The sequence below is a fragment of the Chinchilla lanigera genome, unplaced genomic scaffold (assembly GCF_000276665.1).
Source record: "Chinchilla lanigera isolate Chin_1 unplaced genomic scaffold, ChiLan1.0 scaffold00061, whole genome shotgun sequence".
Taxonomy (NCBI): domain Eukaryota; kingdom Metazoa; phylum Chordata; class Mammalia; order Rodentia; family Chinchillidae; genus Chinchilla; species Chinchilla lanigera.
The window spans coordinates 9,831,714-9,848,682 of record NW_004955462.1 but is presented as its reverse complement, the minus strand read 5'-3'; the positions used below and the strand labels follow the sequence as shown (position 1 = coordinate 9,848,682).

Sequence of the window (16,969 nt, the reverse complement as noted above, 5' to 3'; positions counted from 1 at the left end):
AAGTTGCTAACTTGTCCTTGGTGTCCCCTACTGCCTTGAGTACTTCTGTCCTGTGAAACCTTCTTGCACAGTATGCTCAAGGGGCCAAGAGCCCAAACAGCAGCCAAACGATCACGGCTGGCATCTTCCCTCTTACTTCTGGGCAACTGAATTGACTTTGTGCCTCAGCTTCCTTGACTGTAAGATGAGGATATCCACGTCCTCTAACTCAAAGCTGCTGTGAGGGTTGAACGACTTAACATTAAATGCATGTCTTTTATCCTGGCGCAGGAGCAAGAACTCTACGATTGCTACACTGTCACTGTGTCGTCCTTACCTTCACATTCCCCAGGGCTCAGCAAAGTGCCCCCCACCCCTGTGGAACTCCATTAATTGCTCTTTGTCAGGGGAAGAGCGAGTTACAGAAAAGTTATGCTTAAAGCATGGGAGGGATTTGCAAGAAGAGAATCTTGATAGAAGCACTTTTCCCATGCATTGCTAGAAATTATCTAAGAAAACAAAATAAAGCACCCAAGGAGCTCCAGAGAGGGGAAGCCCAGTCTGCAGGGTGCCCTAGATGGTCACAGGAGAGGTCAATGAATCTCCCTGAGAAGCTGGGGTGCAGAGACCCAGCCTTTGGACTCAATGCTTGCCTGCTTATAAATAATTAAGGTTTGTTAAGAAGATAATAAACTGTCTCTAGAGCTAAAAGAAAAGTAATAATGAAATGCTTGATGGAACTAAGGCATCCCCGGCACATTAGGGGAAACTGGCAGTGGTGCCTCTGCTTAGGAAAATCCATTTGTTCAGAGAAACCACTTTCTTGTTAGGGAGGAAATGCTGAAGGCCAGAAGGGACCTAGCTGACCCAAGAGCTAGATATCTTGCAATGAGGTTGAGGAAGAGCGAGTCTCCAGAGAGGAGGAGGCCATTCCCACAGGCCGGCCAGTGTGTCCTGCCTCCTTTGGTGGACGGCTCCGGAGGGCCCCCTGACTGGTGGCTGGTGGAGGGAGGAGGGAAAGGCAGGGATGTGGGTGGTTGACAACTCAATCATCTGGGAGTGGTGGTACATACCTGTCACCCTAGCATTCTAGGAGGCCGAGGCAGGAGGATTGAAGATTCAAGCCCGGTCTGGGCAATTTAGCAAATTATTTGAGACCCTGTCTCAAAATAAAAATTAATAAAGGGGCTGGGCATGTAGCTTAGGGCAAAGGCCCTGAGTTCAATCTCTAGTACCATGCACAAATACAGACACACATAAAAATAACTGAGTCAATGTTTGTGGAAGGATATGATCAGGAATCCACACATTCAGATCACTTCAGTGAATTTGTTCTCTAGTCCTAGTTTAAGGCATGTCCCACCTCTCTGGAAGGCCACCAGGACCACTTAGCACAACCTGCTAGCCGGTTTTTCTGAGCTGCTTCAGGGAGCATGCACCCCCACATCTCAGTACTTCTCATATGATGTGGGGCTGAGTGCAGGCTCCTCCTCCTCCCTGAGGACCTGCTGCTCCAGCAGTGCCGAGTCTCAGACTTCTCTTGTGCCAGTGCCTTGCTGGCTCAATCTCCAGGGGCCTATGCAAAGCTGGGTACTAATTAGACCTTGTTGATTGAGTGGTTTGTGGTATAATCCCTCCCCGGGATGCAGTTAGAATTCACTGGAAGCCAGCATCTTAATGAAACTTAACATTAAAGTGTAAGTGTGAAAGAATTTGGGGGAAGGGGCTGTGTTAAAACCAGGAAGTGGGACTTGACACAGCTCCCTGAGGAACTCAATTTTGTTGAACTTGTGCATATAAAGGAATAAAGGAGGATGCAAAACTGTATCTAACATTATCCCAACCGCACATAATCACAGACAGCAAATTCTAGAGGAAACATACCAGAATACATGCAGTATTCATGACAGTTATCTTTTGAATTGAGGAACATGGGGAATTTGGGGGTTTATTTTTTTTGCATCCTTATGTTTTCCAGCTGTTCTGCAATAAACACACAGTACTCTTGGAACTGCAAAACCAAGAAGGTGGTGGGGAAATATGGACAGTGAGGGCAAGCTATTGTGACAAGGAGGTCACCTGACATGAGAGAAAGCTGAAACCAGAGGGCCACAAAGCATCTTGAAAAGGTTTCTTCAGGCCCCTCTACACTAACGACAGAGAGATTCCAATCGTCTGTAGGTTGTTGGGAAGGAGCTCCCAGAAAGGAAGAGGCTGAAAACAAAGAAGCCAGAGTGAGCAAGAGCTGAGCCTGGGAGGGAACAGGAGGGGCAGGGTCCAGGCACAAGGGTAGCCCTAACTCTGCCCCTGGCAAGTGCCCGGGTTCCCCTGGGAGCAGATAAGTCAGCGCACCAGCGCAGGGCAATGAGATTTACGGCACTGATCTACATTTTCTGCTTCTCTCCCAGGAAACTTTGTGACCATCCTAATGAAGTGTGTATCTGAAGCTACATCTGCCCCTGCCAGGTGTTTATGGCATCCCTGACTCATCAGGGCAGAAAACACGGAAGCAGCCCAAAGGTTACTGGTTAGCAGAGGAGTTTGTAGAAAATATTTTGAGCCCATGTATCTTCCCAAAGAAAGTGTCCTGGCTCTCCCAAGCAAAGTTACTAACTTGTCCTTGGTGTCCCCTACTGCCTTGAGTACTTCTGTCCTGTGAAACCTTCTTGCACAGTATGCTCAAGAAGGAGGCAGGTTCTGTTGTGACATTTGGTGCCCTGGGCGTGATCTGGGAGAGACGAGCCCAGCAGAGAACGCAGAGAGAAGGCAGCACAATGGAGATGGAATCGGAGTGCTGCCAATGAGGGGCAATTTGAGAACAACAGACCTCACAGCCTGCTGAGTCTTCCATGTGTCTGATCTCAGCACCAGAATTCCCAGTTGAGGGACCCCTGCCCTAGCCAGCCCCCTCAGCCATCAAGTCCTAGAAAGGGAAGCAGGACGGGCAGATTTAGGGAGACACAGCGACGTAGCAAAATGAGAAACAGGAGCAGCCTGGAAGGACAGCGAAACAGGAAAGGCAGGATGAGGGATGGTGAGAGCAAACCGGAGTGCTGCCCATTTCTGGGCCTAGGCCACATCGGCGTGCTGCCCAGAGAGGGGGAAGGGTGGGTGCTCACTCATTAACACCCCTCCAGCAATGGTGCTGGGGGCCCGAGGCCCAGGCTCCATGCCAGACGTGGGGAAGCAATAGAGGCAGAGATAGACAGTTCCACTCTCACGGCATTCCACCCTCTGGGTGAGTCAGACAGTAATAAATAAATAATCACGGAATAGATGTGAAACCACCATGGTAACAAGTGCTCCGCATTCAATGAGAGGAGAGAGCAGGGGACCTGGCAGGGGCTGAGTTGTCCTGAGGAAGAGCCTATGGGACTGAGTTGGAGAAGAGCCTGGTGGCCTTGAGAAAATGGGAGAAGAGGGGGTGGTGGAGGGAAGGACAATGTGCAGGGATGTGGGATGGGAGCACAGAGCATATTCCAGAAATGAAAACAAGCCAGATGTAGCCATGGCACCCTTGGGGTGGGGAAGGGTGCGATGGCCCATGTGTGGTGTCTTTTGGCCTCTTGATGTCACTTCAGATGAACATACAGGCCAAGGACAACAGGCTTGCTTCTTCCATCGAGACGGCAGAGGACACATCTCACTATCAATCAACCTCCTTCAGCCACATGGCCTAGGTACCATCACCAGCTGAACGGATAAAGAAAGTGTGGTAATATATACACAGTGGAGTATTATTTGGCCATAAATAAGCACAAAATCTTGTCACTTGCAGGACAGTGGATGGACCTGCAGATCTTCATGTGGAGTGAAATAAGCCAGACACAGACAGACAAATATGTTTTCCCTAAAAAGATGACAGGACAGTGGAAGGTGGACCGTTATTAGACAACAGGAAGGGAACAAGGGTGAGGAAGGATAAGGGAGAGTGCAAGCGAGGAGGGATATGATAGAAATACACCTACTGAAATGTATTTTGTAAAATTAATAGGCACTAATAATAAAAGGGAAAAAATAAAAAGCTGGGCTCTGTGATTAACCCATAGAATATAGAATATGATATCATATTTCTCGGTCCGTTTCTGGGCCTAGTCTTTAAGGTGCTGGCAACCACTTGCTGTCTCTTCAGGGGTTTGCTGTGATACGCCAGCCACACTAAGGAACCGAAGTGAAACGCACAGTGAAGTCAGAACACAGTCATCGGGCTTCCTGAGTCCAGGCACCAAACCACCCAGGAAAGCAGCCAGATGGTGCCAGAGTGAGTTTTAAGCCACAAACAGTCTCAGAAGTGACTGAGTGTTCAACTCATATTTATTCCAGCACCAGTTTGTAACTCTGCACATCAGAACCACGTGGGTAATGTTTTTAAAGTCAGAAACACAGATCCTGCCCTCTAGATTCAGATTCAGAACATATGGGGAGCCTGGGGGAGGTATTTTATTCCTCGGGTGATTCTGATGGACAACCGTAGAAGAGAGCCACCGTCCTACACTGTCACTCGCCTCACTTTGAACACACACGCCTTTCGACCAGCCACTCGCTGCATCCTTTCCTGTCTACAGCTAGAACTAGGTCGAGGCCCCAGAGAGGACTCAGTCATTTTAATCTGGATTGCAGCTCTTCAGGCAGTGTGCTTCCTGCATAAACACTGGCTCTGACTTGTGGGCAAGGCCCGTAGGTGGTGGCCCGGCTCTGGAAGAAGTAGCTTTTAGGAACAGAGTGGCCTTGGGCCCAGGCCATGGAGCAGATGGAGGGCAGGCTGCTTGTCTTACTTGTACGTTCAGGCTCATACTGCCCTGGCTCTAGCACACATACCACCTTCTTGAGGTCAAGATTCAAAGGCACAAGCAGGATGCTCTCTCATCAGATGTGCACGTCTGATGCTGAGCCTCATGAACCGCTCAGCCTGGGCCAGGCCCCTGCAGCGCAGACATGTAAGTGACACGGGGCTCAGACATGCTTCCCGGGCAAGGCCAACCTGGCAAACACTCCACTTGGGCTTCAGATGAGTCCGCATGAGGCCCTGCATTCAGGGAAGGCCATACTGCTGGGGATGGGGATGGGGCTGCTGCCGATGGTGCCAGGAACAGTTCTAACAGGTGATCAGCCTCAAAAGGCAACTCAGAAACTTAGTTCTCACTAAACCCACCACAGGTTGAGCACCTATGGGTTGATTGAAATGTTTTGAGATTTGGGAAGAAAAAAAGAATTTTTTTCATCTCGTATGATATTTTAAGATGATACATTCCTTTATTCTCTGTGTAAAGCAGTACTTTCTAACTTAAGTTAAATTAGGAAAACGAGGAAGCTTCCTGCGGTTCTAGGAAGGTAGGTTTTGTGTGCGTGCATGTGTGTTGTCAGGTCTACAAAGATGTCAGTGCCTCCTGGCAGAGCTGATCAATGACTTTGTTGGCCTGGAGCTTTCCAGATGGGTCTTTTTTAAGGTATCTCTTTTATGATCCAGACTTCCCATCACAAACCTTTCATGGAGGACCGTGGCTAAAGACTTTTCCCAGAGACCTGAATTGTGCACATATCAGAGCATTTCCTCTAGCAGCCCTTGGGAGGGGTAAGGCACATAGTGACTTTTTTGATAGTAACTTATGGATCCAGCGCAGTGACTTCTTGGCCAGTATCAGCTTTATTAGCATTCTCAGATGACCCTGTCACGGAAATCTCATTACATTTCCCGAAGAATAATAACACTAATAGTAATAACTCACAGTTTTGGAGTGCCTATTATGTGCTAGGCACTGCTCTATGATCTGTATATGTGCCAACCCAGTTACTATCCATAATAATCCTGTGGGAGGGAAAATGGAATTTTACACATTGTAAATTACCCTCTCCATTTCACAGTCTGGAAAGCTGAGCTTTACCAGGTAAAGTATTTACCCACACTGCACTCAGCTAAGGAAGAGGGACTGAGGTCAGGCCCCCCGAGTGTCTTTGGTGGCGCTAGAGTGTCATGGTGCGGGCAGGTGGAATATCTCCCTGGCAGCCAGAAGCATTTTGTCATTGCCTTTGTTTGGAATTGTCAGCACATGATATTATAAAGTAGATCAACTTTAGTCAGTTTTATTTATTTTTCATTTCCTAGTGTGCTGACTTTAGCCATCTCCATTGACCTTGTATGACATCTTCTGCTTTCCTAAGTTTGATGAGACTGGAGCCTATCTCATCAGCTTGGTGTTTCCCTCCCAGCCAAATCTATTGGCACAGTCAGATGGAGAAAGGAGAAGAAAACCAGCAAGGCCTCTAGAACCCAACATGAGCTCTGCCTCCACCAGGAAGCCCTCTCTGATTTCCTTGCTCCCATCTGGGTCTCCTCTGAGCCAAGCTGGGACACCCTCAGAGCTGATCTTTGAAGGTTGTCTTTACTCCCCGGGATGCCAATAATGGTTTCACCACTAAATACTACTTCCTGGTGGCAGGTTCTGTCCACATGCCTCAGGCCACCGTCCCTGGCTCCCTCTGCCCCACAGCTCTGGCCCCTGCCCCTTAGAGTAGATAAGGAGGGAGAAAAGCTTGTGGGCTCTGGGTTCTGGGCTGAGCTGCTGGGAAGGCGAGGGGAGGTGGTAAGGGGAGAAGCACGTGTTATCAGTGTGCTGGAAAACATGGCCCAGAACTGGTTCTGCTGGGTGAGGTCACCGGGGAAGAGGCAAAAGGGCCCACTCCAGGCCACTCAGGGCTAAGGGACCTTTCATTCTAAGCTAGTGAGCAGTCGTGCTCAGGACTTTTTCTCCAAACCCGTATTACTTTTTACCCCTGCGCAGATCACTGCCAGACTAAACGTAGGGCATGGAGGAGAGAGCAGCTCAGGAGATGGTGGGAGACTTGCTGGCCCAACTGGGACAGGATGATGATTATTTCCCTTCAGCCGCTACCCCTCAGGGCCTGCAGCATCCTCCTGTCTGGATCTGATGGCTGGGACTCTGGTCATTCCAGATTCCTTAGCCGTTGGGTGCTGACACCTCTGACACTCAGTAAAGAGTTGTTTGTTAAAGAATGAACAAACCCAGCTAAGTAGATGATGAGGGGCCCGCAGCCCTCAGCAGGTGGACCTCCCGGCTCACTTGAGCCAATTGAGCTAATTTATCTTTTCTTGGTCTACCTCCTCTTTTCTGGGCCATTGAACCCAGCCCTTACCCAAGGTCAGAGAGTTCACTTCCTCCCCACCCTTGCCAGTTCCTAGAAGCCCGCAGCAGTTTCTTAATGGTCAGCGGATTGCTGAGGGCACTGACTAAATGGACGTCTCAAATTGCCCAAACTCTACTTTCCTCTTGCTGTTCCCTTTGAAGATTTTCATTCCAACTCTTATCCAGTGTGGATTCTCAAAACACAACTTTGCTACCTAACCTTTGATTTCGAATCAACCACAGATCTATAAATGGGAGGCGGGAAGTTCCCATTCTTCACAGTTTTCAATGCCCAGAGTACCTAAAGACGGGGGAGCGTTGACTTTTGGCAGTGGCCAGCTGTTGCTTCTCTGTGCATGATATTATGTAAGTTGCTTTGTCTTTCTGCCTCAGTTTCCCTATCTGGGACACACATGTTAACATCCTTACCATTGTGTCTTTCTCTGGTTTTAAGGCAACAGTTAAAGTCCTAGATAGCAGATGTATCTACATCTACATGCTGTATTTTTCAGGAAATCTGGATTCAAACACTTTGTCCCTATACCTCTTATATTGACCCTATTGAGACAGGAGATTAGAGTAAAGCTGGTCGGGTAAGTGGGCATGACCTGTCAATTACAAAACCCCAGAACACATGCGCAGAATAGTTCCTGAAGCCCTGAACATGGACTTCTCGCGAGAGTTCGAGCAGGTTTTTGATAGGACAGCCTAAACCTGGCGTCAGCTTCATCAACAGGTGACATAAAAGAACAGTGGACTCTAAGCTCTTTACCACTGTATTCTTTCACTGTGGCCCACTTTCTCTTGCAGGACGTAATTCTTTTCCTACTTTACTTGGCCCAAATTCACTGTGCAGAACCTGTTTCTTTTCCTATCTTTAATAAATGTAAAACTTTATTACCATTTGCACTTGTCTCGACCAATTCTTTATTCAGGATAGAAAGAACCTAGAAACCAAGTCTGGGAGGAGATTCTTGCACCCTAAAATCCAGTAACACTCTGATCCAATTTGGCACAGGAAAAAGTGGTTTTGAGAGTTCTTTGAGCTCTTCCCTCCAGCAAAGGCCTGGGGTTTTATTTACTAAAGCGCAAATGAAAAGCATTCTGGTCTGGGCACTGGCCTGGAACAGAGAATAAGTAGCTCTGCACAGCAGCCTCTCCTTCGGCCCTTAGTCCCTAGGTCTCACCCACCCCTGGGCACTGGACAACAGGGTCTCACTCACCTGCACACAGCATCCACAGTGCCCGCTGCATGTTTCCCTCTGTGGTCTTGCTCTCTCTCTGCTCCAACCCCCACAATGGCAGGCACCAGTCTGTGGCGGGCCAGGCTGAAGTCTCTAGCTCTCTGTGTCCTGTCCACCTCTGCCCAGACTCGCCAACGGGCCCGCCCTCCTCTGAAGTGGCAGGTGAGCTCACCGAAGGGGTTGGGTTTGTGCTCCACCTATTGCTGTGAAGGTCCCAGGAGGAGTCTCCTACTTTCCTCTGGAGCCAGTCACCTCTCTGTCTTCTCCCTAGTTAGCAGGTGTTAGCAGGTGTACAAAGTCCTGGGCCTCGCACTAAGGTGTGGGCCTCCCTCATAACTGACGGAAACTGTTGCTGCATGTTAAAAGGGTGGGATTCCAAGCTAGTAAAAGGAGGGTGTTGCCCACATTTGCTGAAATACTTTGAAACCTAATATGAATTGGTCTACTTCCCTCCTTGTCTCAATCCTCATCACACCAGGGCACACAGTCATGGGGAAGATGGGAAGCCCTTTCCTCAGAGTTTAGAATCTGGTTGGGAACATAGCAAATGCCCAAGTAAACGAAGAAGATAACCTTGCAGATAATGTGACCACTTTGTGGCAGCCTTACAAGGACTGTCCCGGTTTTTAACCCAGAAGTGTCATGTCCTGGGAACCACCTTAGTCCCAAGCAAATTGTGATGCTGGTCACCCTACCTGAAGTGTGATACATCCTGTAGGAATAGCCATTGGTGTCAGTTTCTTCCATAGGTATCACATATATTAGAGGATATGTCATATCACTGTTCTGTAATGAGAATTTTTTAAAAAAAATTTTTCACTTAACATGATATCTTAGTCTGTTTATGAGGTGTGACCAAAACTATGGTGAATGCTGCTGCTGAGTGTCATCCAACAGAAAGGCAGGTTCATAAAAACATGATCATATATCCTCATCCACCTTATTCACCAGCTCTGACACTGTGTGACTTCAGGCTTTTTCCTAAAGCCAAAATGACCATGGAAGGTGAACATTTGAGTCAAATGAGGACATCACGGCAGCCATGACAACACAACTAAAAATACTCACAAAAGAGGACTTCTAGAACTGCTTTGGAAAGTGGCAAGAATGATGGGATAATTGTGTTCAAAGCAAGGGGGAGTATTTTGAGAGGGATTAATTTGCAATGTGTCTTTTACTGTAATACGTTTTTAAAAATTTAAATAGTTACCATATTTTTCAGACATACTTCATATTATACTAGATGGTATTTCATTTTCTGAGACTGGGTAATTCACTTGCTCATGTTCATATTAGGTTCTTGGTCTTTAGTTTGTTGATTTCTTGTAGCTCTTTATATATTAGGAGAACTAACTTTCACATGTGATAAGTATTACAAATACTTTCCCCATTATGTCATTGCTTTATGAATTCAGAATTTCTACATAAATTATTTTATCAATACTTTATGGCTACTAGGTTTGTTTGACATACAAAAGCTACTCCATTTTACTTAGGCACCTTATTGAGTTCTTTTATTGTGTGCAATAATTTTTTAGCCCTGACATTTTATAGTACCATTGCCAAATCAGGCTTCCTACCCTACTACCCTGACAATGTCACTTCCCTACTCTGGCCCTATCACTGACTCTGCAGAACCTAACAAGTGAAATCTAGCTCCTTAAATTGGCCTTTAAGACATTCATGCATCTGTTCTACAACATAGCCTACTTTCTAGAATGTGTAGCTTGTGCTTTGACTCAGACATCTCTGCACACCCAAAACTCTTACTACTTTCCTAGCCTAAAAACTTGTCCACATGGTCCTTTCTGTTGTTCCTTCCCCCTACTGTATTTGCTCTTGCAGTCTGACTTGCCCTTTAGAAGCCAGCTCCTATATCACCATCTCTTCCATGAAGCCTTTCCTGACTTTTTTTCAGAAGGCCTCTCTTCCTCCTCTGAACTCACACAGCATTGTGGATCTCTTTCAGGGCCCTAACTACATTCTATTTTTGACCTGTGTATCATTCCTCTTAATAAATGGTGAGCTCACTCATTCATTCAGCCAATTTCTAAGGATACTATTGCTGGGCATTGTTCCGATCTAGCTAAGAACAAAGATAACTTTAAGCTATGTGTCTTACTAATTTTGGTCAAGTACAATGCCTGATGCACAGTAAATAATCAGCAAATATTTGCAAATAGGTAGATCAGTGAGTGGATGAATAGACAACTGAGATGGGGAAAGGAGAAAAGAAGGAAGGAATATATATATATTTAAATTATATATATGTAGTAGCTAAGATAATTGTACTACTAATTTCTATTAGTTCACTGAAAGGAACAGTTCGTGTTTATATTCTTTGATCAGTCTTACATGCCTATTCTGGTAATCTGAGCAACTACTTTGAAGATAACAATATGCAACATAATAACCATTGTTAATTTCCTATCATCTTGTTTTGAAATTCTGTATCATTTTTGTTTTTTTTATTATCTTTTAAAAATAAGTAAATAAATAAATATCCCCAAGGTTTCCCCCCTCAAAAAGAAGACTGGGTAGAGGAGTCAATCTAGAGTATGTAGGACAAGAGGTGTGAACTACTGGGTTAGTGGGGTTTTGTTTTGATCACAGTAATGGAGACTGGAGTGTAGTGAGGCAGGGTAGGTTATGATGATGTTCACGGAATTTTTATGTCACCGAAGCTGGCCACTTGTCTGTCACCACGGGCTGTGAGTGGAGTGCAGGTAGTGGATCTAGAGGGGAGGCACAACTGCCCAGTTTCATTAAGTTTACTGAGAAGTGATATTTCTATTAAAAGAAATTTCATCCTAGGCACAAGCAATGAATGCCCGTCAATCACCACAGTGTTCCCTATCTATCTATCTATCATCTATCTATCTATCATCTATATCTGTCTATCATCTATCATACCTATTTATCTATCTATCTCTATCTATCATCTATCTATCTATCTATCTATCTCTATCTATCTATCTATCTATCATTATCATCCATGGACCCTCCCTGTTCTACACACTGGGATTTTTTCTAGGCCTCCCTAAGTTTCCAGAAGGTGCAGGTAAATTTATCTACTCCCTCTGACCTGTTGATTTTGATCGTTTTCTGGAAGGACTCCCCAAGGCAGGAGGATATGAAGAGAACAACCTGAGGAAACCGCTTCTTCTGGCCTCTTCATCCACAGAGGGTGAGCGTCTTCCAAATCTACTGCTGAAGGTCACAGTCCAGTGAGCCAGGCAGGAGGGAAAGAGTTAAGTAAGGGAGGCCTGCTTTGGGACTGGGTCCTGAGAACCGCATTCCTTCCTGCCAGAGACCTGCCAGTCTGAGGGGCCAGAGGCTAAATTTAGAGCGTGGCTAAGGTTTCTCGTTAACAGCTGCCCTGCCCCTCAGAGAAGAAGCAGAGGAGAGGAGTGAGTGCCCGTTCCCTCTGTCACTGGTCGGAGCTTTGGGCCATTTCATCCGGGGCCTCAGCCCTGCGGTGGACACACAGGCAGGCCGGCGGGTGGTGAGTGTGCTTCCCCTTCTTTTATCTCCAAGAGCCCAACTCACAAGGATAGGAGTGGCAGCCCTTCCCTTGGGATGTCTGGGACTAGCTGCGGGAGGCTGTGTGGCTTACCAGGCTGCGGGGTGGCACTTGAGGCAAAGGCCTTGACTCCCGTGGCCCCCATTAGACTCACTGAGGAAAGCCAGTACTGCCTCTCCCTGCAGAGACGACAGGTGCGCGCATTGCTGCTGTGTGTGTGCGCACACGCCCAGGCACACCCTGTAATTTCAACAGAAAATCTTCCTAGTCGGAGGAATTCACTACCTTCAACCTCTTTGGCTATGGTGGAGACTTGCTCCCCTCACTACTTCCTTGCTGGCATCTGCGAAAGGAGCCAAGTTATCCCTTCTGAAATGTTGTCTAAGATGGCTGCTAACCCAGCCAGCAGGAGTTTCTTGGTATCCTGTTAACAATAGCTGGGCTGGGTCCTGTACCCTCTCGGGTCCTAATGTGGTGGCCTTCCCATTCCCATTCCCATTCCCATTCCCATTCCCATTCCCATTCCCATTCCCATTCCCAAGGTGACATTACAGACACATCCTCTCACCCTACAAAGCTCTGGAACCCGATTCCCTAACCATCTTTCTCCTGCCAAACCCACAGAGGCTGACAGGCAGTCATGGCGACCAGTGGGGACCCAGAGGAGGAGCAGGTGGTTCCAGGCGAGGAAGATGAAGCTGATGTGAGGGCAGTACAGGCTCGCTACCTCCGGAGCCCTTCACCCAGCCAGTAAGTGTGCGTGGCCGGCTCTCACCCCAGAGATGCCGCCAGTGGGGAGGGCGAGGGGTAGGGGATGGTGAGGAGCGGCCCTGGGGACACAGAGCCACCAGCACCGCTCGTGCATACAGCAACATGACTGAGTACTTCTAGGCATCCTATTTTCTCAAGGAGGCAAACAGACTAATGGCAAGATGCCAAAGCAAATGCTAGGTATTAGTACCTCTGGGGTCCAGGCGACAGTGGGCTGCAGCAGGGAGCAAGGGGACTTGGAATGACCACAGGAGGTTTCCTGCAGGTGAGGCTGCTGGCCAGAGCCTCAGAGGATGACGAGAGGTTTGGCAGGTCTGCCTTTCAGGCTGGACTGTGAGGACTGGAGCAGACGTGGGGTTGATACACTAGGGACTGAATGAAAAGGGGTCAGGAGCAGAGAGGCCTGTAGGACCAGGTCCTTGTGGGAAAATAAGTTTGTATCCATGATAAAGCTGTTTCACTTAAACTGGGATCTAAGCCTGCCTGGGGAAAGAGTAGGGTGTCCAGGGATGAAAAAAAACATCTTCCTGGAGAGTTCTCCTTATTTTGTGGCAAATAATTTAAAACTTCCTTTTCCATTAAAAGCATTGAAGCTATACAGTGATATAGAATGACAAATTGGTGTGAATTTTTTAAAAAAGAAAAACCATAAGAATAAAGAAACCCATTCTTCATTGTCGGCCAAAACATTAGTGTGTGTGTGTGTGTGTGTGTGTGTGTGTGTGTGTGTGTGCGTGCCTGGCCCCTTTCTTCTGCCCCCAGTGATAGCAGAGGCCTGACTTCTAATCAATGCAAAGAATTCTAAGTATCCACGGTTCTGTGACTTTGGTTTCTCTCTATTCTCCTGGCAACTAGCTGCCTCCTTCCCTTGAGGTTCAAGGGGCTTCCTCGCTGGAGAAAGATGAGAGATTGGACACCTTGCCTAAATGGAGCTTAAAAACTTCTCCCTTATAATTCAGTTTACATTTCCACTTAGAGAAACTGTCATGATTGAGAGACTTAAAATATACTCCCCCCACCCTGCACACCCATGTTAGGGTAGAGATACCTCTATGTGTGGGTGGGACTGATATTCTGTGTATTAGAATAACGCTAGCTGCCATATTAAGCAGATACTGCTTTTTTGCTGTAGTAAGTTCCAAACCAGGTACCCGATCAGAGGTACAGGAACCAAGGCCCCTTCTGTCTTGGGGAGCCACAGTCTTAAAGCATGGCTTCTAATGTCACTGTGTTTATCAGCATCAAGACAACGTGGCAGAGAGCACACAGAATCTCCCAGGAGGTTTTCATGGACCAGATCTGAAAATGGCCACTTCCCTCCCCCTTATATTGCTTTGTCTAGAATTCAGCAAGGACACATTTTCTTGCAAGGGAGGATGGGAAATAAGGTCCATGGAAAAGGTCCTGGATGCCCAGAAAAGAGGATATCCATTTCTTGATACAGAGCAGTCCCAGCCACAACACACCCCTCCCGGCATTTTATCCACGTTGTCTTTTTCCCACGCGTAGAGCACACTCACTGCCTCCCAAAAGCAACACCCCCAAATCCTATGTGGCAACTGCTGCATGTGTAGCGCAAGGGCTAGGTTCTCTAGCAGGTACCTCCTCTTCCTCAGACCTGAGTGCAACACCTTCTGTTCTGGCCACACACCAGCCCCAAACGTTCCCTTTTCACCAAAGAGGAAGGGGAGCTACAGCAGTCCTGGGATTTAGTCCTGTGATCCTATCTGCCTACAGGTGGGGAGATCTCTGTGATTAACTGTGAGTGGCTATCTGAAGGAATGCTCTCCTCTCAGGTTCTCTTTGGCCTCTGGCTCCCCCCCGCCCCAGGCTACTTCCTTGCCCATTATCCTTCATAGCCACACCGGAAGTGGGATGGGCACTCCCATCTTCCTTGAAGGCTGAGTAACTTTTGCAGGCTTCTTCTTGCTCATGGAAATTTGGGGCCTCCAAGGTTGTTTTAAAGCTAGTACCACCCACAGACTTTGTGTGTGTGATGCAGCAGGTTGGGATGTGATGGGAGGGGTTACTAGGGATTGAACCCTCACACTGAATGGCAGCCCAGCCCTCTTTTATTATTTCTGAGATAGGGCCTTGATCAGTTGTCCAGACTGGGCTCAACTTGTGATCCTCATGCCTCAGCCTTCTACAGCTACCACATTCAGATCCCAAATGCTTTGTTTTTTTCGTTTTGGGTTTTTTTTTTTTTTTTTGGACTTTTTGAGACAGGGTCTCGCTATGCAGTTCAGGCTGGCCTTGAGCTCACTTTGCAGCCCAGGCTGGTCATGAACTCGCCACCATCCTCCTGCCTCAGCTTCCTGGGTGCTGGGATTACAGCCATGTGCCACCACACCCAGCTCCAAAGCTTTTTTAAAATTCTTAGTTTCTTTAAAAACATGATCCCTTCAAAAACTCACAGGTTTCTGACCTATGTAGACCCAACTATCTCCTAGTCTTAGTAATCACAACTAAAGTTCTTACTTAGATATAGTTTTTCACTGTGATTCATGTCTTTCTTTCTTGTCTCAGCTTGATAGCAGTTGTCTTTAAAGGTTATTTGAAACTGTAAACTTGGGTGAGAAGTCCAGAATGTTGCAATTTCTTGTGTAATTCTGATGACAGAGTATATTTACAACAGAATGTATAACTAGTGCATAGCTAAAAAGGAAAAAAGTGAATAAAATACAATCAACCTTTCAATAAAGAAAGAAATACTGAAAAAGCATAACAAATAAGAAAAAAGTAGGATAGTAGGTTTAAACCTCAATATATAAAAACTTACATTAAACTTAAATTCCAATTAAAAGACAAAGATAGTGAGACTCAATTTTTTTTCTTCTCGTAGTTTTTTTTGAGACAGGGTCCCACTATGTAGTATAGGCTGGCCTTGAACTCACTATGTAGCCCAGGCTGGCCTTGAATTCATGTGATCCTTCTGCTTCAGCCACCCAAGTGCAGGGATTCTAGGCGTGTACCACCACAACTGACCAGATTCAGTATTTCAGAAGTCTACTTACTATTTACAAGAGATACACCTTAAAAATATACAAAGGTCAATGAAGAAAAGAGAATTTATGCTATTGTTCCAGTTACTATTTCTCATAATTTCAGAGTTTAGTGTCATGAAACAACCATTTTATCACATTGGTAATTAGGCCCCTGAGCAAGCACCATGGGGTTAGCTGTGTTTCGAAGTTACCTGAGGCCTTGGCTGGAGAGATATGACAGTTGGAGATGACTTGGGGGCAGAGGCTGATTCAACAGTGAGGGCTACTGTCACAGAGGTCTCTTCCGTTAGGCAGCTGTGTTGTGACTTGCCTGGGCTCTTGGCCAGAGCTGCTGGGGCAGTCTTCCCATGCACTCACCCCATGTGGACCAGCCTGCGCTTTCTCAAAGCATGGTTGCTAAATTCCACAAGTTTTACCCAAAAGAACAAGACCGAAGTGCGCTGATTTTTCATGATGTAGCTGCAGAAGTCACACAGTGCCCTGCCTTCTGTGCTCTGCTGTCTCAAGGTCTCGAGGGGAGACCTCACAGACCATCTTCCCAACACAGGAGAATCAAGGTCATGTTGTAAAGGGGGAGGCAGGGTGGGAAATACTGTGGCTGTCTTTGGAAAATACAAGATTCTGCACTTAGAAGCACAAACGAAAATCAGCCAGTGAAGCTGTATGGATAGCAGGCAAAGGAGATTTTAAGGTTTTCTAGACATAAAGAGGGATATTTTATAGGGAGTGAAGGTTCAATTCACCAGGAAGACATAATTATGTTAAATATCTATAAATATAAGAACTTCAAAATTTATAAAGCAAAAAATTGACAACTGAAGAAACAATTAAAGCCCACAATCTTCGTCTAATGTATATTTAACAAAACTATCTCACCATTCTGATAGAATGAGGCAAAAAAAAAAATCGTTCAGAACACAGGAAGTTTGAACAATACAATGAACAAAATTAACCTAATTGACATTTTTAGAACATTACCCAGCAACTGCTGGATATACATTCTTATCACAGGCACATGTAATATTTACCAAAATACACCTATACTGGGCTAGGATACACCAACAAATTTCTTTTGACCACAGAAAAAAATTACGGTAAAAATCAGTAAGAATAGAAAAAAATAGTAAAAATTAAATTCCAACCACAATTCAGTACTTCACCATCACCGGAATACTTAACCTTACCGACGCTAGCGATGCTGGTGAGGATATAAAGTGATTGGAACTCCCGTTCATTGTCAGTGAGAGTGCACAACCATTCGCAATGATTTCACAGTCTCTGCTACAGCTGAACACACAGCTG

The 16,969-nt window shown here is 46.3% G+C and overlaps 2 protein-coding genes across 2 annotated transcripts in view; one reads left to right on the top strand and one right to left on the bottom strand.

The window, feature by feature from the left end:
* Gpa33 (glycoprotein A33 (transmembrane)) overlaps window positions 1-8,495 on the bottom strand; it is a 29,751-nt gene extending 21,256 nt beyond the window's left edge. The window contains exon 1 of the mRNA XM_005398235.2: window positions 8,345-8,495. Within this exon, the coding sequence (XP_005398292.1) occupies window positions 8,345-8,375 (31 nt within the window). The 5' untranslated portion in view covers window positions 8,376-8,495. The remainder of the gene's footprint in view (window positions 1-8,344) is intronic.
* Window positions 8,496-11,755: 3,260 nt separating this feature from the next.
* The window catches only part of Dusp27 (dual specificity phosphatase 27 (putative)), a 44,793-nt gene continuing 39,579 nt past the window's right edge, over window positions 11,756-16,969 (top strand). Inside the window, exons 1-2 of the mRNA XM_005398234.2 lie at window positions 11,756-11,870; window positions 12,513-12,638. Of these exons, the coding sequence (XP_005398291.1) occupies window positions 12,529-12,638 (110 nt within the window). The 5' untranslated portion in view covers window positions 11,756-11,870; window positions 12,513-12,528. The remainder of the gene's footprint in view (window positions 11,871-12,512; window positions 12,639-16,969) is intronic.